Here is a 22,205-nt window from a genome sequence, read left to right as displayed (position 1 = left end):
TTCTCGAATTCACTTTTCCAAATTAGTCTTTGCATTCGTAAAGGAAACTGATCAGCCTAGTGTAGTTATGATTCACCAACCACAATTTGTTATGTAGCAACCGACTGACTAAGCCATTAATTAAAGGACATAGTGTCAGAAAATAATAGTTGAACTCTTGAGTGTCTTCTGCTGAAACTAACTATTACAGAACAACTAATACCACACAATTAGTTGCATGATTGCTTGTAACTGAATAATAGACAGACCTGGTATGAGCCACTACCTGTGGTGCTTTTGTAAATTTGAGCTTGGAAACACTGCCGACTGGTGGCTGAAAGAAATAGTGCACAAAGCAAGGCCTCTATTTTCTTCATACAATATGTACGTTTTATAAGTTTGAGTAGACTTTTAGCAACAGTGCTACAGTTTGTTGAGAACGTTTTGGAGAATGTTCTTATTTCTTTTGCCAGGAATAGACGGAAAACATTTCTGGACCATTTCCATCGGAAGTACACCTAGTACTTCGTCTCCTTTCTGGAGAACCGCTAACATGATGCAGAAAACACTGCTCACTCTTGTCCAAGATCTTCCGGAGGTTTAATCCTGTTAGAAGTGGGCGGTTTCTCTCTTCTGCTGCTTGCTTACTAAGAATGAACAAATTCACTGACTCAATGAAAGTAGCTGGACTTGCTTAGAATTTTTTTTTATTTAGATAATCGTATCATACAATTATCTAAATTTGACTGTGTTATAATTAGGTTTGAATTAATGTAATGTGAAATTGAACTTGGTAAGATTTTACACAATTTAGCATATTTTCGAAGAAAAAAACCCAGAGATGACTTGAGTTGGCACCATTTAGAAACATAATTAAATCTCAGGAGACTAATGAAAATTATACTCGGAAGTTACAAACGCTCTCAAAGTGTATAAACCTCCCCATATTACCTAATTTGTGGAGAATTCACAGGCAAAACAGTCCGCTCTAAGAAATCAAAGCAAATTACTATTGATCATCTCATTAACGCAACCTCTTCAAAGAAAACATGTTTCTGGTACTGACCTGGACATTGCATTACCTCAACTTGTACTTTAAACATATTGGCAACCCAATCTACTCCAGCAAGGACACACGTATTGCTTAAACTACAAAAAAGATTGAGTTACAGTAGTGAAAATCTCAATTCAGAATTACAGATGGCCTACATCGTCTGATTTCAGTATGAATTATCCAGTTTAAGGATGGACAAGTGAGTGTAATGTCCAGGACAATTTATAAAACATAGAAGTCAAGCCTGTACAATTGAAACACTATTTTATTACATTAAAAACATGAACTGTTACATTGTCTGATCCTAGTGTCACTTATTTGGACATAAACACACCTTTTTAAGTATGCACCTATGTGGCACCGGTTACTTGGGTATGAAAAACAAGAGACAAGCTTCTATGTCAGAAGGAGGCCAGTTTTTGTGCGCTTTAACAAGACTCTGGTGGTTTGCATTTGCAGAAGTCTTTGGTTTTCACATTGCTTTCCTTAATTAAGGGGGATGTGGTTTGTTTTAAACAGCAAAGCACTTTGAATCGTTTATTTTTATGAACGCTACAGACGTCTTTGAGCAGCAAGTGCTGCTTAACCAAAAATGTTTTTCATATCCATTATTTGAAAGGTTTTGATCAAAGGTGCTACTGGGCGATGACTAAGGAGCCTTTTCTACTTTTTGGCAATCTGTAGACGTTCGTGCACGTTCTCCCAGTTGATTACATTCCAGATAGCCTTCACGTAGTCAGGGCGCACATTCTTGTACTGGAGATAGTAGGCATGCTCCCATACGTCAATGCCAAGGAGAGGGATGAGACCTTGGGGGATAAAAAAAAAATAAATGTACATGACAATGAAATACTAGAAGTAGATAGCCCCATCTCATTAACTTCAAAGCCATTTTAAACAAACCTGTAGTGCCCTGCAGTGGATCCTGGTTAGCACAAGCAGCAATGCGAAGTCGTCCGCTCTCCTTTTCGTAACCGAGCCATCCCCAGCCTGAGCCCTGGACAGCTACCGTGACAGCGGCCATCTTCTCTTTCATCTTCTGGAAGGAGCCAAAGTCCCGTTTGATGGCCTCCATCAGCTCCCCTGAAAGACAGATTTCTGCTTTAGAGCAATAACATCCATGATCCGAAATAAGTCTCAGTAAAACTAACTTCCAGGCTATAAAGTTAATAGCCAGTAAGCAATAAGTGTCCTCCGTCGGCTATGTTATTTTAAAGTCACCAAGGAAGTGCAATGAATTTTTCCACACTGTCAGTTAGCACATTTCCCTGACCAATCCAGGTCAAGGAGATCAAAACGAAACAAAAAACACAACCACTCAAATTATGTCTCTGCAACTAGCAAATCACTTTGACCTACTGATGTATTCATGTCCAATACACACCATCATTTTAGGTTGGAAATAAGTTTTCTTAAGAGTTAAAAAACTAAAACAAACAAAATAAGGTTTTGTTTCTGCCTCACCTTGGGGTTCACCGCCACCATTTGGCGAGAGATTGGTCCAAAAGATGGTGTGGTTAATGTGGCCGCCGCCGTTAAACTTTAAAGCAGGCTGAAGGGCAACTTGTGCAGTCACATCTCCTACAATAAGTCACACACCAGCAATGTCAAAATTTAAGACCCATAGTGATTACAGAGAGATGTTTGAGGAAACATAAATATGCACCCCTGGAAAATATTCCCAAACTATCCTAATTTTAAATCTGCATTCATGCAATCTTGAGTGACTTCAGGTGGCCATTTGTACCCTTTGCAAGAGCCTCCTTATATTTCTCCTCCGTAACGTTAAGGTTGTTAACATATGTGGCATGATGCTTGCTGTGGTGAAGCTGCATTATCTCAGCATTGATGTGAGGCTCCAGGGCTCCATAGTCATATGTCAGGTCAGGAAGTGTGTGCTTCTGCCTAGATGCAGCTATCTTACAAATGCTTTGGCTGAGACTGACAGCACATCTGGAAAGAAAACAAAACAAAGGAAAGAATGAACCAGTTGTTGATGGCATATGTAAACTGAACTTTTCCAGTTTTTCTTTTTTTTTACACTTTACAACTGCATACTTCAATCAGATACGTCATGCGACAGGCTGATCAAATGAAGCACAAATTGATTGTGAGATAGAAGGAAAACAAGATGTTTTTTTTTTGTTTTTAATTAAGTCAAAGTGGTGTGAATTTGTATTCAGCCCTCTTTACTCAGTTACCTCCAAATAAAATTTAGAGCAACCATTGGCGATAACCTAATTAGTAAAACAGGTCTATACTGAGATCTCAGTATAAATGCAGGTGTTTTGTGAGTGGATTTTATTTAGAAGACTGGTGAACAAGCAATCTTGAAGACCAAGGAACATATATATATATATATATATATATATATATATATATATATCAGTAAAAATTTTTGAAAAAATTAAAGTAGGATTAAGTTTTAAAACATTTTTGAAAGCTGATCACATAATTGCAAAACTGAATACTAAGGTTTTGTAAAAAATGTCAACAACATTCTAGGGTTATAAGCAAGTTTGCAGGACATTGTGGACTAAAGAAAATTAACATTAGCTGACCAGGTGAACGTTGATTTAGTTCTGGTTATACAAAGTGGATAAACATCAACCGAATTAGCAAATAGCTTCGGGTACACTTTTTTAAAATTCTTTTTACAAAGCCGCACTTCACTTTACAAGTGCACCAAAACATAAGAATACATAACCACAAATTAACCCAAATCCTTTTTAGTCCACCATAAACTAACATAAATTAGTAGCTAATCTAACTTAGCATCTGACAAGCTAACTGTTAGCACTCGACATACAACTATTGCAAGTTAGCATTTGACTGCCGCTAGCAAAAGCTCCACTGGTTCTCTATTCAGTTTCAGTGGTATTATTCAGCTGCCTTACCTGCGTATTTCTCCAGCTCTGCAAAGCATGTTTCTTATAACTCTGTGCAAGATTACAACAACTTGTGCCCAATCCAATAAGTAATTGAAACTGCCCTTGAAATGTGCAACTTCAAGTTGACAGCCTAAGAGACGGTACTATTATCAGCAGATACGGGGGGTTCGTGAGGTGCGTAGGACTTATATAAGCCTGTGTGGGGACGGCGAATACTATAATAAAGAAGCACAACGAACTACACGGTAGAATTAAGATTTTTTAGAATTAAAAAACTCTGACAATTCCCATTTTTATCGCCTGAAATAACTCGCATTGAATTCCTATGGCCTTGATTAGAGTGCACTGTGATCCCGTGAGCGCAACTTGGAGATTTTAATAACTGTTTTAAACTTAGGCATTTATTATTTGTCATAATTATATTATGAAACGTTATACCCTAGCGTAAACGGTATAGTAAACAAATAAAAGATAAATAAAATAAAAGTTAAAACGTGAATCCCACAATGTGAAATGGAACTATCCGTCCCCTACGTCACAGGTAATATCAGAGATCGTCTACACAGTGATGATAACTCGCTCTTGAATATTTTGAGTTAATTATGAAAGATTTTCTTTTGGAAAAAAAAGTAGCCATGTTCCTTAAACCAGTCTAGAATGAGTATAAATTGGTTACAAATATATCGTGAAAAATATGTTCGCATGTATGTTTCAGTCTTAGCCTAACAAGCTATTCTGAAAATACTTTTTATTAGTACTCACATTTGTAATTATATATAGATTATATCTAAATAAAATTCATAAAACCATTTTTGTTTTTCGGGCTCGAAGGGTACTAAAATTTTAATGTACTGACAACCTAAAAGGAGAAAAATGAGAAAAATAAAGTAATTTGTCATGCAGTTCAAATTTTTTAACAAAAAAAGTAGGAGTGTTATATCTTCCTTTGTAATCCCTCTTTGACATTGCTCCGCAGCAGCCAGGGTGCAACACAGCCGCAGCTCGTTCAGAGCCATTCTGTCCTGTCCTCGGTGAGGAAGATGAGAGTCCGGACACCGAAGCGTGACTGAAACTTGCAAATTTCCTTTGCGAAACTTAACGTATCTCTTACATTTGGACCTGCAAGGAATTATTAAAGCCGAGTGTTTCCGGAAACACCGAAAGGAACCGGCCTGGTGAGTGCTTTGATGGCGTTAGGCCTGGTAACCGCAGCCAAGAGCCCGCTAGTTTCAGGAAAAGGAGCGTAAGGGAGGGAGTCATTTCCTTCAGCGCCATTTTGTGATAACAAGGAGTCGAACAGGAGCCAAGAATTGAACGTAACATAAGCGACCGTTAAAAAAACACCGTAGCGTTACATCAGCGGTGTTTTAAATGTTTTTAATGTTCAGCAGGTTGGTAAATGTCATTAGCAATCAGTAGTTAACCTTGGTTAGCTTCTACACTGTGCGTCGCTGTTAACTGCTGGCTACTGCCACACTACCGAACATTTGGCTCGACAGCGATTAGTAGCTGGTTATGGTAACTTTTAGTGGCGAATAGGTGAACATCAGTGCATTATCTATCTTCCATCACACACTCATTATATTTGACTGTGTATTTTATGTCTTTGTTTTTAAACATGGCACCTTTTTATTGTGTTGCCACATCCAGCCCTTGGCAACTGAAAAGACGATGTACTGACCTAAAGCTTCGGTTGCTGATCGGTTTTCTCTTATTTCTTTACTTCTAGCTCACAATGACCAACGAGGAGCCTCTTCCCAAAAAGGTTAGTACTGTCCCGCTGGTTTATTATTAAGATAAATTGTTTGTGGATCCATTTATTTCTAAAATGGTAACAGAATTATTTGACCAGTCGCTGTTTTTCTCTTCTCACAGGTTCGCCTGAGTGAGTCTGACATGAAAACCTTGACCAGAGAAGAGCTATGTACAAGGTAAACACTCCCTCAGTTTTATGTGCAAGATGATATCTAAATTGATTTCTTTTAAGTATTTTAATAACGACTTGAACAAATTCTTTGTGTTTTACAGGTGGAAGCAACACGATGCATACGTCCAGGTCCTTGAAACAAAATATGCAGAGCTCTGTTGTAAGTACATTTGATGTTAGCTCATTATTGCATTAGTATTTTTAGCAGTGAAATTTACCCTGATGATGCATTTGTTTTCCCACACCGTAGCCAACGATGTGCCAGGACTGAAGGAGTCTGAGGAAAAGCTCAAGCAGCAGCAGCAGGAGTCTGCACGAAGGGAGAACATCTTAGTGATGCGACTTGCCACCAAGGAGCAGGAAATGCAAGAGTGCACAGTATGTATCAGTTTAACATTATTCATTGTTATATTTGATGTGTTTTTTTTTATTATTCAGAAAATAGAACTTAATTTTATACTGGAATGAATGGAACTCTCCTGTTTTGGCCTTCAGATGGTGGCTGAATAAATGCTGATGCATGTTCACTAGTAATTGTAATAATATGAAATGTTAACAACGTATAACACCTTTCAGAAAACTAATTTATGCAATATCAGATTGATTTTGACAACTGGTGGTTGAGAAAAACCATAGATATTTCTCTCATGACTTTGAAATTTGACCATCAATAATATGAGTGCAAACATTTGCAGTGCTGGCTGCCATGTTGGTTTTTACCCTGGACAGACACTTTTTTGTTCTGTTTATTAACAAGCAGTTCTCATGAAACCGTACAATTCCTTTTTTTTCATGTTCAATTATTAATGCATTACAGTATTTTAAAAGGCTTTTATTGATTGAATGCATAACACTCATCAATAGAAATCTCAGATTGGTGGAAAATGAGTAATACTTGCAAATGATGAATGAGCAAAGTGCTGTAAAATGGGCTTCTAGGTGGATTTTCTTTTAAAAGAATTAGTATGCCGATTTACGTACCTCAATGATCTGAATTTTGTCATCCAGTTGGTGCGCAAAACTGGTAAAAAAACAAACATTTATGCTGCAAGATTATTTTTCTTATAGATGCACAGTTTCTTAAATTTGAATATCAGCTTGTGCAATTTTCCCATTTACAAATAAGTGTTTGGATGCAGTATTGTGTTGACTGTTATATGTAGATTGCAAAACATTAGTGCTTCCCATAACAGTAATATATTTGACCGGTTGGATGTGATGTAAACGGCCTTAATGTCTACACCTCATAAATTTTGTAGTGGATGTGGTGCTGAAGTGCATAAGGAGGGTTGGAACATTTTAACAACACAAACTTTTGTGAGTGTCATAATTGTATGCTTTCCAAACCCTAATTTTTAATGTTGGGTTTGTGCTGTTGGCAAATGAAATGAGTGAAGTTTTATGGCTGTACTCCTACACCAGTGACTAAGTTTCATTTGTCGCATTCTGCAGACCCAGATTCAGTACCTCAAGCAAGTCCAGCAGCCGAGTGTGGCCCAGCTGCGGTCGTCCATGGTGGATCCAGCCATCAACTTGTTTTTCCTCAAAATGAAGGCTGAACTGGAACAGACTAAAGACAAACTGGAGCAGGCCCAAAATGAACTGAGTGCCTGGAAATTTACACCTGATAGGTAAAGACAATCAAAATAACTCCCCCCTTCAAACAAAAAGTCAAGACTTCCTCACGCCCCCCCCACCCTCACTCTCACTGCAGGCATGCAGGAACAATGGTGGGGCGGAAGGCTGACAAAATGCTGTACTGGTCACAAGACTCAGACTTTACAGAAAGCCAGTCACTGCAAAAAACAAAACTGCTTTTGTTCTCTTGTACTGTGGCAGCTACATATCACATAATCTAAAGAGAAAAGACAGTATGGTCAGGTGACAATTGTGTTTCAGCTCCCGCCCCTCACCGTCCGAGGGCCTGAAGGAGTCCGGACTGTTCCGAAGAGGTGGTCGCTCACTGCCCGCACCGGATGATCCCTTCCCGACCCCTCAGCTCAAACCAGACAGTTCACACATAAAATAAAGGGCTTATGGGGGAGGTCGTGTCAGGCGGGGAGCATCCCTAGCCTAAAACATCAATTGAACATTTCAAAGAAAGCTTCCACACTTGCTTTTGTAAAGACATTTAACAGTGGATCACATCACACAATTACCTGCTAGTCTTTCTGTGAATTGTAAAGACTTCTGGACAGTCCAGACACATTCCATTCATAAGAGGAAAGTTACTAGGATTAAAAGTAAGACTTTTGGGGGAAGAGACATTAGAACTGATATAAGACTGTGAGCGGAGCCAGATCCTCGTCCACAAAGGGACTATGGTTCAGGCATGAGGGTCCTTTCGCCCATGTCTTTGAATATGGGCCTCCACACGGTAGAGTGTTATTTAAATGTTTTATTTTGTGAATTGTTTCTTTTCCTTGCCATTTAATTTGATCTCTCGTTTCTCCTAAAGCAAACACTTACAGCAGTGTGTGTTGAAACCAAGAGGCATGGTTGGTCCTCATCTTTTACGCTTGTGTACAAGTTTGCAGATCAGTTGAAATTTATTACAGAAACACACTGCTGTAGGTGCTCTCCTGTTGTCAAACTGTGAGTGCAAATGTTCTGCAGATTTTCATGTTATCAGTTGACGAGGATATATTGTTTTGTATTGTGTGTTTTTTGTGATTGACCAAATAATTTCTTCCACAGCTTAGAAATTAAGTTTCCCAAATATGTGACTCCAACATTTAACTTGTGAAGCTCTCATGCTCTTTTTGTCTTTTAAAAAGTATTACATTTACTTGACTATAAAGCCAGACATAAAGTAGAGGACTCAAGGATAGTGGTGGTCAACATTAAGATGGAAAAAGAAATGTGGGTTACTCCCAGTCGGTATCGATATTTTAATATTTAGGAATGATAATGCATGTTCTTGTTTTGCTGATATCGTGCAGCTCTGGGTTGAAGTTGGCATTTTTATTTTTAATGACTTAAAGAACATTTTTTGAAAGGAAAAAAAAAAGACCAAAATTGTTAATGCTATCAAGTAATTGATATATAGTACACTGATAACAATAACAAGGTTTTGGTAATTCAGTTTAATCTTAATGATTATCATTGGACACAATTGCTGCTGTCTTTATTATACGTTAACTCATGGGGACAGTACCATAGGCATGTATGTGTTAAAGCATTTGCAGTAATGCAATTTCAACAGTCACTATTGCCTTCTATACTAGTCAGTTTTAAAATGCAATCTTGATAATTGCAATTATAATATATTTTTCTCTTTGATCTGTTGAATACTTGAACAAACGGCATCCTAAGCTGGTTGATTGTGCTGTTACCATTTTCAATTGTTTTGTATTTAAAGGGAATACTTCACAGAATCTGTGCATTTATTGTGCACATCAAGTTCAGTGCTGATTTACTTAGATTGAAGCATTTCTTGGTGTTTTTGTGGATGTAATGTTCTGTGACATTGCTTAAATTATTCCCAATACTTAGACACAGTAATGGCGGAAGGGTAAAAAAATTTAAAAGCTACTGTGATTTTGCCTTGTACAATGTTCATTTTTCATCCATGTGCATTGTGGTAAGTTGAGGTAGACTGAAACATCACTGAAATAGTTTACTTGTCAAAATGTTTGAATTTTTAAAGTATTGGGGTAAGGAAGTTTCTTTATTCAAACTGACTACATTGGTTCAGACGAGTTTAAATGGTTTGCATATATTTGTATTCAACAAGCCCTTTCAAAAAGTTCCTATTCATGTTGAGGCTAGGTCTGATTAGTCATGTGGTTAGTACAAAACTGGAGACTTTCTATTAGGGTTCTGGGGCGGCGACGGGCTGAAACAGGCAGTGGGAACAGATCATCAGTGTCTGCCTGCCTTTTGCATTTGTCTCCTTGTTCACTGTGTGATGTGAGACTTGTTTCCCTTGCAGCCAAACAGGGAAGAAACTGATGGCCAAATGTCGGATGCTGATTCAGGAAAACCAGGAGCTGGGTAGGCAGCTATCCCAGGGACGCATCGCTCAGCTGGAGGCTGAGCTGGCCCTGCAGAAGAAATACAGCGAAGAACTCAAAAGCAGTCAAGACGGTAAGAGCAAACTTCTTTTTTTTTTTTTTTTTTTCCATCTGCACCATATTTCAAGCAAATTTTAAAATGCCCTTTCTGTTTTTTATATCATCACTTCCAGAGCTAAATGACTTCATCATCCAGCTAGACGAAGAGGTGGAAGGGATGCAGAGTACCATCCTTGTCCTACAGCAACAGTTGAAAGAATCCCGTCAACAGCTCACTCAGTCTCAGGGCGCTTCAGCTGGAGCAGGCCCCAGTAGGACTTCACCCTCTACCTCCAGCTCATCAGCCGAACCCTCCACTCAGCCAGAACAGGCCAATGCTCCAACCGAACAAGGAGGCAAAGACTACGGAAGGGTCTCCAATGGTCCAAGCAATAGCAGCTCATCCCAAAGGAGTGAGACCACCACGCCTAGCCTGTACAGAGAGGTCAGCAGTGCCGAAGAAGACTTTCCAATGTCCCCTGTGGTTTCCAGCCCCGGTGACACCGAGACCAAACTCCCCAACCACTCAGAGGAGGTGCCAGGAAGTCAGACTGCGTCCGGTAGAGTTGGAGGACCTGCCGGTTTCAGAAGCCAGCTGAGTGCGGGGTACGAGAGTGTGGACTCTCCAACAGGCAGCGAGACATCATTGACTCAACACTCGAATGACACAGACTCCACCACCGATCCCAACGAGGACAAGGCTGCCCTGGTGACCAAGGGCGCCAGGACTGCAGGGTCACGTCATGCCCAGAACGGCCTGGACTCCAATACAAGCGATGGCGCGGTTTTGTAATGTACTTAATGTGTTCTGTATTTTTTTTATACAGTATAAAAAACAAGGCAGCAAATACATAGTCTGTAACACAGCACCGTTGTCTAAGAAGTTTTGTTTTCACCCTTGTCCCTTTGCCTGTTGTGATGCCTTTGTCACATTTGTGTTGCTTAATGGGGATGTAAACAGGATTGATGTTAGATTTGAATTGCGTGAATGTATGATTTAAAACTAGTACCTTTCACTCTGTTTATTTGAGCGGCTACGCTGTTTAAGCTATTGACACTGAAATCAGGCCGTCTGGTGTTGTAACGTGTCAAGTCAGTAACATCACTAAAAATTTCATTAGGTTCACAATATTCAAGGAGGTAATTTTTAGATGTTGGCCTGTGAGTTTTCTTCTTTTTTTTTTGTTTGAGTAGTTTTTATTTTCATTGGCAAAAAAATCAGTTTTGACAATTCTGTTAAAATGTTAGTAGTTCATATGCGATGTCCATATTATTCTTCAGCCCTTTTCATGTACTGACCAAATACAAATAAAGATTTTTAATACTATAGAGTGAAACCAATTATTAATAAAAATCAGGAACTTACTTTTAAAGCTTCAAGTTTGGGAAAGCTTACTTTAATGTTTTGGGAAAAAGAAGTCCAAACATTAAACTAATTGATATGAAAAAATAATATACATTTATTTATGTTATTAAAAGAATCATAAAAAATAGCAGCTTAAGACTTGTATTAGTCACGATTTGTATAAACACTCAGAACATAGGGCAATATAGTATAGGCCTATACTATATTGGTATATTATTTTGATATAAAAAATTGGTAGCAGATTTACTAAATGTTTATGTATTTCAGTTTAAATTCATGATTATGTCAAAGATACATTATGTTTCATTATTTCGGTTCTTGTGCTGTGGGGCACCATAAAATATACTGTCACTGGCTATTACATCATAACGATTGATTAACCTCTGCAGACAAGCTCAGCTTTAGACCAGTCCTATTAACAAGAGTGGTTGTAGCCTTGCCCACCAATTCTGTTTAAAGCTGGCACATAAACTATTCCTGTTTTAAAATGTAACCTAGAATAATTAGTGAAATGCATTCAAATATTAATAGATTCTTATAATAGATATTTACATTGACAACCTATTTTGTTTTTTAACAAGTTGTCTATCTCTTGTATTTGATCAGTTAATGACACGCTTAAGTAATATGAATAATTATTTATTGGAATTGTGGAAATGTTGGATCTCCATATTAATTCTTCCTTATGCAAACCTTTTGTGCTCATCCTCCCAAGCACACAGTGGCGCTGTGTTCTCTATGAGTTTCATTTGTACACCTCCTATTTAAACGTTCATGCAGTGTTTACAGAGCCGTGTCAGCGGACAGGCAAGAATAAAAAGAAGACTTCAGCTTCAAACCAGCACCTTTCAGGATGAACGCCGAACCTGTTGTTATCGTTTCTGCCGCCCGGACTCCAATAGGTAAAGCCAGGCGTCCTTAACGTTCTGGAGTCATTTGTTAAAACTGGACTTTCATACATTGTAACTATGCATTTGTTACATTCTTAAACTATTATTGCTGTGTAGTTATCTGTGAGGATAAGAGACTAATTTGTGTCGAGTTTTATTTTTATTTTATGCATATGTTTATACTAAGTGCTATATGTTACGTCTTATTTACGTTTGTAATTAAGCAAAGAGGTTCTGTCCTGCACTTAAACTCGCAAGATTCCTGGTGAGTTTTGATTGGTTGGCTTCTATATCTAGAGTATTCCTTAGCTGCTGATTGGCCGGTAGCTGTAGTCCCATGGAACACGAGCCTGCTAGTATTGGCTACCAAATACATGACGTGACACGACATCTACTTTTTCTCTGATCTGATTTAATTAACTTTTTCCCATTAAAGTATTCCTAGCCACTTGCTGTTAGATAAAAGCGAATCAAAATTTGAAGAAAAACAACTTAAAAACTTTGTAGGGACAAAAGGTTCAATATTTTTGAACTGATCGTTTCTGTTAAAAGATAAACCACATAAAGTAGCATGCAGTTTCCTATACATTCAGGCTACTAATACATCATTTTTAGCTTTTCTGCAAAGTAAATAAATAAAATAAAATAAATAAATTTAAATATTATAATAAATAGAAACCGGGTTGTCTGATTTTTTGTTCTACATGCAGAACCCAATAAGAGATGCTACTTCAGGTCCTACAACCCTTTAACAGAACTTTGCTTCAAAGAAAAATATACATTGCATTAATGTCTGAAACATTAAAGGTCAAGACTGGTAATATCAAACTGTATAACGTTCTGTTTATTTAAAAGTGTCAGGATACATTTTTAAAAGTGCTGTAAATCAGATATTAAGGTATATAATCAATAACTTTTCTGAGATTTTATACTACTTTGGGCTTCAGAGTGTGGATATAAATAAAAATATCTATTTAGAACTCCAAATGAACAGTTTTAAAAGGTCAAATTTTTTAGAGTGTGATGATCATCGTTTTGTACAGGCCATTTCAGCGAAGATCTAAACAGTTTACTTCTAAGAGTTTAACACAAGATATAGTTGAAAAGATTGGTTCACCACGTAAAACCGAAAATAGATTTAGACATCCCACTTATTATTTATAACACTTTAATAACTTGTCGATTTCATACAGGCTGCTTGAGCGGCGCTCTGTCCTCGCTGACTCTGCGTGACCTTTGCTCGCCCGTGATAAAGGATGTTCTGAAGCGTGCTGAGGTGAAACCAGAAGAGGTCTCTGAGGTTATCATTGGACATGTTCTCAGTGCAGGTAAATGTTTGGCAAACCTTTTATAGTTTTCACATTATTTAACAAATCTTGCAGTATTGTTTCCTACATAATAAAAAAAAAAAAATTCTAAAACTCTCTTTCAGGTCAAGGGCAGAACCCAGCACGTCAGGCCAGCGTTGCCGCTGGCATCCCGTACCCGGTCCCTGCCTGGAGCTGCCAGATGGTGTGTGGCTCTGGGCTTAAAGCTGTGTGTCTGGGAGCTCAGTCCATCCAGGCTGGAGAGTCCACTGTGGTAGTGGCAGGAGGCATGGAGAGCATGAGCAGGGTTGGTAACGAGGAAATCATCGTAGAAGGATGTGAATATATAGCGCCCTCCAAAGTGTTCATATTCCTTAAAGTTTTCAAATTTCGTCACCTCACAACCACAGGCCTTGGCGTGTATGTTGAAGTTTTAAAGGATAGAGCAACACAAAGTTGTGCAATAAAACCAATCGCTTCTTTTGTCTATAATCAGGCTCCTCACACACTGCAAATGAGAGCAGGAGTGAAGATGGGCGACGCCTCCCTGCAGGACTCCATGGTTGCGGATGGCCTGACCGACGCCTTCCACAGCTATCACATGGGAATCACAGGTCTCAGTCTATATGCAAATGCTTAGCAACTCAGTCAGCTTCGTGTACTCTGTCAATAAGTATTTAACGCTGATCGCCAACCTTTGACAGCCGAGAACGTTGCGAAGCAGTGGGGAATCAGTCGAGAGCAGCAGGACCTTTTTGCTGTCAATTCTCAAAACAAAACCGAGGCGGCACAGAAAGCAGGACATTTTGATCAGGAGATTGTCCCCATCACGGTGCCGTCCAGAAAAGGTACCAGACTTTTTCAGTTGCACAGTGGCCACTTTGCCATTCTGTCTTCAACTGCTCCTCTGTCCTTCAGGTCCTGTCGAGGTGAAGACGGACGAGTTTCCTCGACACGGAAGCAACGTTGCGACCATGTCCAAACTCAAACCGTGTTTTGTTAAGGACAGCAGTGGCACCGTCACAGCTGGAAACGCCTCAGGTTCCAGAGTTACTCCTGAACAGTAAACACATATAAAATGGGACTTTGTACAGTCATAAAGCTGATTTAATACTACATCTACAGGCATAAATGATGGCGCAGCAGCTACTGTTTTGATGAGCCAATCAGAGGCTTCGAGACGGGGCGTAAAACCCATGGCCAAAATTGTTTCATGGGCTCAGGTGGGCCTAGACCCTTCTGTCATGGGAACCGGGCCAATACCGGCCATCAGGAAAGCGGTGAGATATCAACAGAACATTAAATGTCTTAAATCGAAAAACTTTTATTTTGTTGTTCAACTCTTTTTCTAATTTTGAGTTACTCCTGTTTAGGTGGAGAAAGCAGGCTGGAAGCTGGATCAAGTTGATTTATTTGAGGTCAACGAAGCATTCGCTGCACAGTCTCTTGCTGTGATTAAGGAGCTCGGCCTGAATGAAGACAAGGTAACAGTAAAGACTGGCATCAATATCTGGGCTCTAGTCTAGTTTGTAAACCAGTGGTGGGGGGAGGGAGTGGGGGCCAGTCGGCTGACGTACCACTGAAAGCTTTTGTTTTGTTGTTCAGGTGAATGTGAGCGGCGGGGCCATTTCTCTGGGCCATCCCATTGGCATGTCAGGCTGCAGAGTCCTGGTGACTTTACTGCATGCTCTGAACAGAACTGGAGGAAGAAAAGGCGTGGCATCCCTCTGCATCGGAGGAGGGATGGGCGTCGCCATGTGTGTGGAGAGGGTTTGAGATACAAACCTCTTAAAGCTTAGATTGCACATGATTTATTTTTGGCTAATTAAGGGATTATAATGTTTACATTATTGGGTGATGTAAAACATGCTGTAATGTGGTGGTCTTACCCCCCCTCTCCTATAAAAAGCCATTATCACTGTGAATTTGAATTTTGCAGCTTTTGGTGTTTGACTTAGTGATCTTAAAATATTTAGTCTGAACTGGAAAGTAAAGGTTTCTTAAACCTGTGTAGATTACAGCAGTTAAGACTAGTCGGCTTCATTAGGCTACAGAAAAAAATTCCAAACTGTGAAGCTCAATTTGTTACTTGAAGTACAGCTTTTAAACAAACACTGTCTTGTATGGATGTTTTTAATTTTGCTGCAATGATTTACGCCTTTATTAGAAAGGTTTGCATTTCTCAACATTCCGATATCTGCTTGTAGGATGAGCATCTTTCCTCAAAGTTGTGCAGATAAAACATGTCAGTGCCAATAATTAGCTGCCTTCTCTAATCTAGTGCTTCCTGTAAACTTAACGATTTACTGTAATGCAGATGGGTACGTGCTGATAATGAATAAAGAGTCATTTACAGCCATTGAAGCTTTATTTGTGTGTCCAAAACCAAAACAGTCACTAACAGTTCCTTTGGAAGCATAAAATCCAAAGATGGTGGGAGAAATGTAAAGAGGCAAAATGCATGGCATACACTAGAGCAGCAGCCATGAAGAGCTCAGTAATTTATAAATACAGATGTTGAACCAACAGAGACGAGGAAATATTTCAACCATCTAGAGATCCAGATTCTACAGCATCTCTGTAGGACTTGCCGCCCTCTTTGGGCTCTGGGAACAGTTTGATGAGGTCGTCGATACGCAGGATGGTGATGGCGGCCTCTGTGGCAAACTTGAGGCTTTTTGTCTTGACCATGGTGGGCTCATACACTCCGGCCTGGCGGTTGTCTCTGGGTTTGCCATTCACCAAGTCCAGCCCAATCCTACACAACAAAAAGTTTAACATGAAGCCTCAAAATAGAAAAGGTGTTATTTTACAGAAACCTTCTACAGCTTTGATTCTCTTTATTAGCAAACTCTGTAATACTAGGAAATTATAATTGTGGATACTGCAGTAAAACTGGTAATGATTAACCCACACTTTGACTTTTTATAATTCTGCCCCCACCATTTTTATGAGTTTAAGCATCTCAACACCTAAGAAAATGCACCAGCTGTAGGCATCATAGAACGGCAGAGAAACTCTGTTCAACAGGCTAAACATGTTAGTGACATGAAGAATTTGCAACCATGACATCTGAAATATGATATGCTCTCATATTTCAGATGTCATGAAATATGACATCTGAAATGTCATATTTCAGATGTCATATTTGACATCTGAAATATGTCAAATATGACATATGTTACATTAATGTAACATTAATGTAACATTAATGTAACACATTAATGTAACAAAGAACATCCAAGTTCTTTGTTACATTAATGTGTGGCTCTACTCATGAGCATTCTTACAGTCAGAGACCCCACATAGTTTTAGATCCAATTTCCAGACTTGACTTTCCAGAATTCACAGAGCATTTTGACATTTTTAAGTATACATATAAAACTTTACTTCAAATTTATGGCAGAGCTTGGTGAAAAAGACAGACAAATGGAGTGATGATAACACAACTTCCAGGCAATTAAATAGTGGCACAAAATCTTTCATTAAACTACTTTTCCTAATTGTGTAAGGACTCTGCTTTCCATGAATTCAGTTCTGCGACAAGTCTATAAACTCACCATTTGAGATTCTTGCGTTCAGGGTTGACCTGCGCCTCATTGTGGAAAGCCCTCAGTTTGGCCACCAGGTCGATGGAGTCCTGCGCTGCGTTCACAGCCAGAGTCTTCGGTATTACGAGAAGAGACCTTGCAAACTCAGCAATTGCCAGCTGCTCCCTGGAACCCTGGAGAAAGAAAACAACGGATGTTTAAAAGTTTGTTTATTCAGTTTAAAGGAAGTCCTACTGGTGAAGGCTTGGGGCTTTATAAACCCACCATGCTGGTAGCATAGTTCTCCAGGTAAATGGACAGAGCTGCCTCAACAGCGCCTCCTCCTGGTACAACAGACTTAGACTCAAGGACCCTCTTGACCACGCAGAGAGCATCATGCAGTGAACGCTCCATCTCGTCGCACATGAAGTCATTGGCTCCACGCAGAATGATGGAGGCTGATGTTCTTGCTTTTGTACTGAAGGAATGAAAAACAGTAAAATTACTAAAAGGAGAATCTTTCAGCTGAAAACTGCATCAAGTCTCTTCTCTGTCGAGCAGACAAGTTTCTGAATTTAATTCATTATTGAGACAAGTTCAGATTGAAACTTTTGTAGCATGACAGCACAACTGCACCGATTGCACTTTGTGGCCGATCTTTAAGAAGCACGGCCAACAAATTCCAATTTTGACCGATGCAAATTTATTTTTTTTTGTCTGAAATGTTGCTAAATATAACATGAAAGTCGCAGAGTTGGCAACAGTGTGGTAACTTCAAATGTGCAGACATGACCTGGTGCACCAGTCTGCCAGTTAAACTTCTCACAGCAGAGCAAAAGAGGATTTTGTGATGGTTTTTAGACCTTTGGGAAGGTAGATGCTCAAATGCTTCACATGTAAATATTGGCTGATCACCGATCTCCCAAAATTAAGGAAGTCGCGGTCGATTTACTGGTATACCTCTAGTATCAAGTTATCAATGAATGCACCACAAATATTAAAAACAACCTCAGATGTAGAAACTGATTTAAAATTTTAACTATTTAATACTGTTTTACACCAAACCTAGGAGCTACGCATGACTGTTAATGTTCTTACTTCTTGATGAGAATGAGCTCGTCGTCACAGACTCTTTTCTGCACAACCTCCTCAGCCTGACCGAGCATAGTGGCTTCAAATGTCTCCTCTCCTTCCAGATTGGACAGGGAGGGGCAGACAATGGCTAAAAATGCACAAAAACATCATGTTAAATGCAAACATTTTTCATTTAAATATTTTAAGACATGCAGAGCCATTACACAGGACAATGTGCTTCGCTCGTACCTCCTGTTGCCTTGGCAATGCGTTTAAGGTCCCTCTTGAGAACCCGTCTCACTGCCATGGCTCCGCTGTCCACAAAGTACTTCAGACACATATCATCAATGCCACCAGTGGTCAGTACAACATTTGCTCCAGCTGCCAGAATTTTCTGGATCCTCTCTTTGGTGATGTCAGATTCTCTAAAACCACACAAACAAATCATTTTATTTATTTTTTATATTTCTGCAAGGAATTTAAGGCAGAGCAAAAGCAGGACAACAGTGCTGTACTAGTCAACAGTATCAACACATACAAAATGTGTCCAGCTCAAATTAGTGGCCCTGCAGCTTAGAGAGAAGCTGCTGCCTTGACTTGTGGCTGCTCATGTTTTCTCCCACGCGTATCACTGTATGCACTATTGGACTAGTGCCACAGCAAATTAAAATGGGATTGTTCCTAAAGATGAGAGAAGGAAGACAGACACGATCCATAGCGTACCGCTGTCTGATCTGGTCCAGTTTCTCTGGGTCGTTGATGACGACCTGGACCCCCATCTTCATTTTGGTCTTCTGCAGGCTGAAGTCCAGACAGGCTACCTTAGCATTGACAACACGCTTCACCATTTCTGTGGAGATACAAAACAAGCATTCAATGGCAGAAATGGACTCAAAAAGCATCGAGAAGAAGAAGCTACAAGAAGCATCACAGCTGTCATCCTGCTGTGACTCTGTTCTTTTCAAAACCAGTTTACCGTCTCCCACGCGTATCACTGCGTACATCACTAAAAGACTTAGCAGCAAAAAAAAGGGAGTTCTTGAGGCCAGTGGTGAATAGCACCCAAACTAATCCAGTAGAATACGTACCTTGTGAACCAACTGTGCAGTTCAGAGCATATCCATTCACCAGGAAACTTTCTTTCTGGCTGCGGCCGTGAGCTTTCAACACGTTCACAGAGTTGATGGGGTATTTGGCCACTCCTTTTCCGTCAACAAACTTCACAGCTATGGCAGCGTCCACCACCATGTTAGCAAAGAAGTCCGCATCACTAAGGACCCACAGTCAAGGCACATAGATGAAACTGAATTGCTTTCCACCTTCACAAGACACTTAAAAACCATCACAACATCTTGTTGACATCTTGTTAAATCAGACAAATATTCAGGATACCCTCCAATGATTTTGGAAGACATGGAGGTCTTTGCTGCATTGATTAGACACTCTCTTCCCAGATCATCTGTCCCGATAGTCAGATTCTCATTTATGTACCGCACCGCCTCTCTGGAAGATCAAAAATAAGGAGTTGTAAAGATGATCTTGATCCGCTTTCAACGCGATCTCATATTTGGTGTCCTCGTCTTACTTGCACGCCAAGCGATATCCGCTGATGACAGACGTGGGGTGAATCTTTTGCTTCACCAGCTCGTCTGCGCTTTTAAGCAGCTCTGCAGCAAGAATCACCTGCATCAAAGAAATGAGAAGAAAAATGTTGCTTTGATCAGGTTTTGACTTCTGTTTTACACCCAGATGTTTAATAAAAGTGAAGTTGCTGAAAATTGTTTTGTGAACCTCAGAATTCCATTAAGAACCAACCTACAAAATGGTCAAGAGTGTACAAGGCACAAATTAATGCAGAAATAAACAAAGATTTCTGATGAACATGCTCATTAATGAGTTCATGGAGTCTGGCTGAGGTTCTTTTAATCCTGTAAAGCAAATTATTTGCACAATCCCGAATGAAACATTCCAGACAAACCCAGTCTAGTTAATAGAGTATGATGTTTATTTGTATAATATAGTTTACAAATCAGAAAATTACCTGACACGATAACATGCACATTAAAAATAAATAAATACTGACAGCTAGCACTTACCACAGAAGTGGTCCCATCTCCAACCTCCTTGTCCTGCAGGTCAGCCAGTTCACAGAGGACCTTGGCGGCAGGATGCTCCACCTCCAGCAGCTTCAGGATGGTGGCTCCATCGTTGGTGATGGTGACGTCCTGTTAGGATGACCAAGTCAGGACTGATAAGCAACCAATGCATACTATAATCATTTCTGAGCGGATACGTTCGTTTAAAAAAAAAAATGACACGCACCCCTATGTCGTCCACCAACATCTTGTCGAGGCCCACCGGTCCGAGGGAGCTCTTGACGATGTTAGCGATGGATGCTGCAGCCATGACTGTAAATAGCACAAAACCATTCTGCTACCATCGGAGTTTCTTAAAGACACATTTTTACACAACTGACTGAAAAGTAACTTTCTGATTCAACTGTTCTGTCAGCTTATTTAGTGAGGCGCACAATCAGCTAGCCACACCTTCAGACCATGACAGTGTTTCTCTTCCCCATTAGCATAGCCCTCCGTTCATTAGACAGTGAGTGGAAGGTACTAAAATGGGATTACACACCTGCAGTTAAAACTGGTTGTGTTACAATAAAATGCAGCAATTATTCAAAGTAAAAGACATTAATAATTAAGTGAAATGGAACGCAACAACGCATTTAGGCTAGCATTAAAGTTAGTTAGCATTAGCCTTAGCGGCACGTGTGTTATACATTAAAAACTGAGTTCAAACTCTGTCGGTTTGTAAAATATTCGCAAGGTTTAACCGCAGCACAGAATTAATATGAACAACAACCTACCATTCTGAGTGCGAACAGACTCGCCAGTGGTTCTCTGGCCGAGCACGTTTAACGGACCATCTAACAGCGACATATTGGACCACCGCACCACAGAGAAGAAAGGAAGCGCCGCGGTGCTCTATGGGTAAACTATTACCGATTAGAAGGTTCGAGAAGAAAATTAGTATAAATACTCCCAACTCCCACAATGCGATGGTTTTTAGTTGAGGAGTAGATCCAAGCCATTAATATTTGTTCACATTTTACGTTCGATCTGTTAGTTTATCAAATAATAAAAGAACGGCTTAGCGTGATTACCTTTGAAAACTCAATTTCCCAGGATGCTCTATTTCAGCTAACCGGACCACTTACTTATTGGGTTTTTAGCGCCCTCTGTTGCACAGGTCTAAATTTCTCTAAATTTTTCTAAAACTGTATTAGTTCTTAGAAAAATTTACATTTTGAAATTTCGAAAACTTAAATAAAAAATCTTCAGTCCTACATTATAAAAAAATATAAATATAAAATTTTGCTGTTTCTCTAAATTATTCTAAAAATATATTAGGGGTAAATTATAAAACATATAGTGCTATTAACATGCATTTTGTTAGAGGTTTAGATTTGTACTGTTTCTTTGCAGTTGGGCAGGTTTTGCAGGTTTTACCCTGTGTTTAGACTGGAAAATTTAAAATCTGGCAACCCGCATGCTGGATAAAAATATGGCGCAGCTTCTACGTGAGCGTTTAAAAAAAAAAAACGCATAGTCACATAGTTGATGTTACCATCATACAATAACTTGCAATTAAGTATTGGCAAAGCTCAATGTAATTTTCACAGGTGGAGCATTATTGTCAACAGCTGCTGAAAGTAACTACAAAAGTTACTTTTAATGCAAATTAGTTACATTCCAAATCAAGTCATCAGTAATATGTCACTTTTTCAAGGCATAATCAGTAATCTGATTAAAGTTATTTTTTAAAGTAGCCATGCCATCACTGATATCTACATTAAGTGTAAGGTTAGGGTCAACATAGTGGAAAAAAATTTCCACTATGTTGACTTGAATATTGCTTTTTATTTCATTATTTGGGTTATTTATTTTTACATTGGTGGTTCAACATTTTAAGTTGGGATGTCTCAGTGCGTTTAGGCCAGGCACTGCTGCAGAGAGCAGTAGAGCAGTCCAATACATGAAGATGGAGAAGATGCTGTTGCAAGCCAATCATCATGTCAACCTAAGGCACATGTGTCAAACTCAAGGCCCCTTTTATGTGACCCCCC

At 39.4% G+C, this 22,205-nt stretch overlaps 4 protein-coding genes across 5 annotated transcripts; 2 read left to right on the top strand and 2 right to left on the bottom strand.

Annotated features, from left to right (window-relative positions):
• Positions 1–1,280: 1,280 nt before the first annotated feature.
• Positions 1,281–4,082, bottom strand: sod2 (superoxide dismutase 2, mitochondrial). Its single transcript, XM_015017636.1, has 5 exons — positions 3,931–4,082; positions 2,781–2,986; positions 2,498–2,614; positions 1,937–2,116; positions 1,281–1,842 (listed from the first exon to the last, which is right to left on the bottom strand). The coding sequence occupies exons 1-5, from the start codon at positions 3,957–3,959 to the stop codon at positions 1,697–1,699; spliced, it is 678 nt and encodes a 225-aa protein (XP_014873122.1). The 5' UTR covers positions 3,960–4,082; the 3' UTR covers positions 1,281–1,696.
• Positions 4,083–4,887: 805 nt separating this feature from the next.
• On the top strand, positions 4,888–11,233 carry wtap (WT1 associated protein). Of its 2 annotated transcripts, none has more exons than XM_015017627.1 (8): positions 4,888–5,099; positions 5,654–5,689; positions 5,800–5,855; positions 5,953–6,011; positions 6,102–6,229; positions 7,304–7,482; positions 9,786–9,940; positions 10,041–11,233. In XM_015017627.1, exons 2-8 carry the CDS (start codon positions 5,660–5,662, stop codon positions 10,697–10,699), a joined length of 1,266 nt encoding a protein of 421 aa, XP_014873113.1. In that variant the 5' UTR covers positions 4,888–5,099; positions 5,654–5,659; the 3' UTR covers positions 10,700–11,233. The 2 variants fall into 2 exon arrangements, with proteins under 2 accessions (XP_014873113.1, XP_014873114.1); XM_015017628.1 differs by lacking the exon at positions 4,888–5,099 and adding an exon at positions 5,212–5,315.
• Positions 11,234–12,030: 797 nt separating this feature from the next.
• On the top strand, positions 12,031–15,824 carry acat2 (acetyl-CoA acetyltransferase 2). The gene is made up of 9 exons (XM_015017630.1): positions 12,031–12,174; positions 13,356–13,490; positions 13,595–13,776; positions 13,966–14,083; positions 14,174–14,317; positions 14,388–14,510; positions 14,595–14,749; positions 14,843–14,953; positions 15,075–15,824. Exons 1-9 carry the CDS (start codon positions 12,126–12,128, stop codon positions 15,243–15,245), a joined length of 1,188 nt encoding a protein of 395 aa, XP_014873116.1. The 5' UTR covers positions 12,031–12,125; the 3' UTR covers positions 15,246–15,824.
• tcp1 (t-complex 1) lies at positions 15,822–21,072 on the bottom strand. The gene is made up of 12 exons (XM_015017629.1): positions 20,946–21,072; positions 20,396–20,481; positions 20,170–20,298; positions 19,659–19,756; positions 19,466–19,576; positions 19,162–19,343; positions 18,797–18,923; positions 18,323–18,498; positions 18,098–18,221; positions 17,285–17,477; positions 17,030–17,193; positions 15,822–16,227 (listed from the first exon to the last, which is right to left on the bottom strand). The coding sequence occupies exons 1-12, from the start codon at positions 21,016–21,018 to the stop codon at positions 16,014–16,016; spliced, it is 1,677 nt and encodes a 558-aa protein (XP_014873115.1). The 5' UTR covers positions 21,019–21,072; the 3' UTR covers positions 15,822–16,013.
• Positions 21,073–22,205: the final 1,133 nt, after the last annotated feature.

Source organism: Poecilia latipinna, unplaced genomic scaffold, assembly GCF_001443285.1.
Source record: "Poecilia latipinna isolate Pla-1442-1.1 unplaced genomic scaffold, P_latipinna-1.0 Scaffold2167, whole genome shotgun sequence".
NCBI lineage: Eukaryota > Metazoa > Chordata > Actinopteri > Cyprinodontiformes > Poeciliidae > Poecilia > Poecilia latipinna.
Note: the sequence above shows the minus strand (reverse complement) of the source record. Positions and strands in the feature narration are given on the sequence as shown.

Excerpts from the sequence above, each read along its gene's own strand:
- acat2 (XM_015017630.1), top strand. The coding sequence starts at position 12,126 with ATGAACGCCGAACCTGTTGTTATCGTTTCTGCCGCCCGGACTCCAATA. Across the intron at positions 14,084-14,173 it reads CTATCACATGGGAATCACAG|CCGAGAACGTTGCGAAGCAG; the intron begins GTCTCAGTCTAT and ends AACCTTTGACAG. Across the intron at positions 14,318-14,387 it reads CACGGTGCCGTCCAGAAAAG|GTCCTGTCGAGGTGAAGACG; the intron begins GTACCAGACTTT and ends TCTGTCCTTCAG.
- sod2 (XM_015017636.1), bottom strand. The coding sequence starts at position 3,959 with ATGCTTTGCAGAGCTGGAGAAATACGCAG. Across the intron at positions 2,987-3,930 it reads AGAGCTGGAGAAATACGCAG|ATGTGCTGTCAGTCTCAGCC; the intron begins GTAAGGCAGCTG and ends TTTTCTTTCCAG. Across the intron at positions 2,615-2,780 it reads TAAGGAGGCTCTTGCAAAGG|GAGATGTGACTGCACAAGTT; the intron begins GTACAAATGGCC and ends GACTTATTGTAG.
- tcp1 (XM_015017629.1), bottom strand. The coding sequence starts at position 21,018 with ATGTCGCTGTTAGATGGTCCGTTAAACGTGCTCGGCCAGAGAACCACT. Across the intron at positions 19,344-19,465 it reads TCTTCCAAAATCATTGGAGG|TGATGCGGACTTCTTTGCTA; the intron begins GTATCCTGAATA and ends GTGGGTCCTTAG. Across the intron at positions 18,924-19,161 it reads CTGCACAGTTGGTTCACAAG|AAATGGTGAAGCGTGTTGTC; the intron begins GTACGTATTCTA and ends GTATCTCCACAG.
- wtap (XM_015017627.1), top strand. The coding sequence starts at position 5,660 with ATGACCAACGAGGAGCCTCTTCCCAAAAAG. Across the intron at positions 6,230-7,303 it reads AGGAAATGCAAGAGTGCACA|ACCCAGATTCAGTACCTCAA; the intron begins GTATGTATCAGT and ends CGCATTCTGCAG. Across the intron at positions 9,941-10,040 it reads ACTCAAAAGCAGTCAAGACG|AGCTAAATGACTTCATCATC; the intron begins GTAAGAGCAAAC and ends CATCACTTCCAG.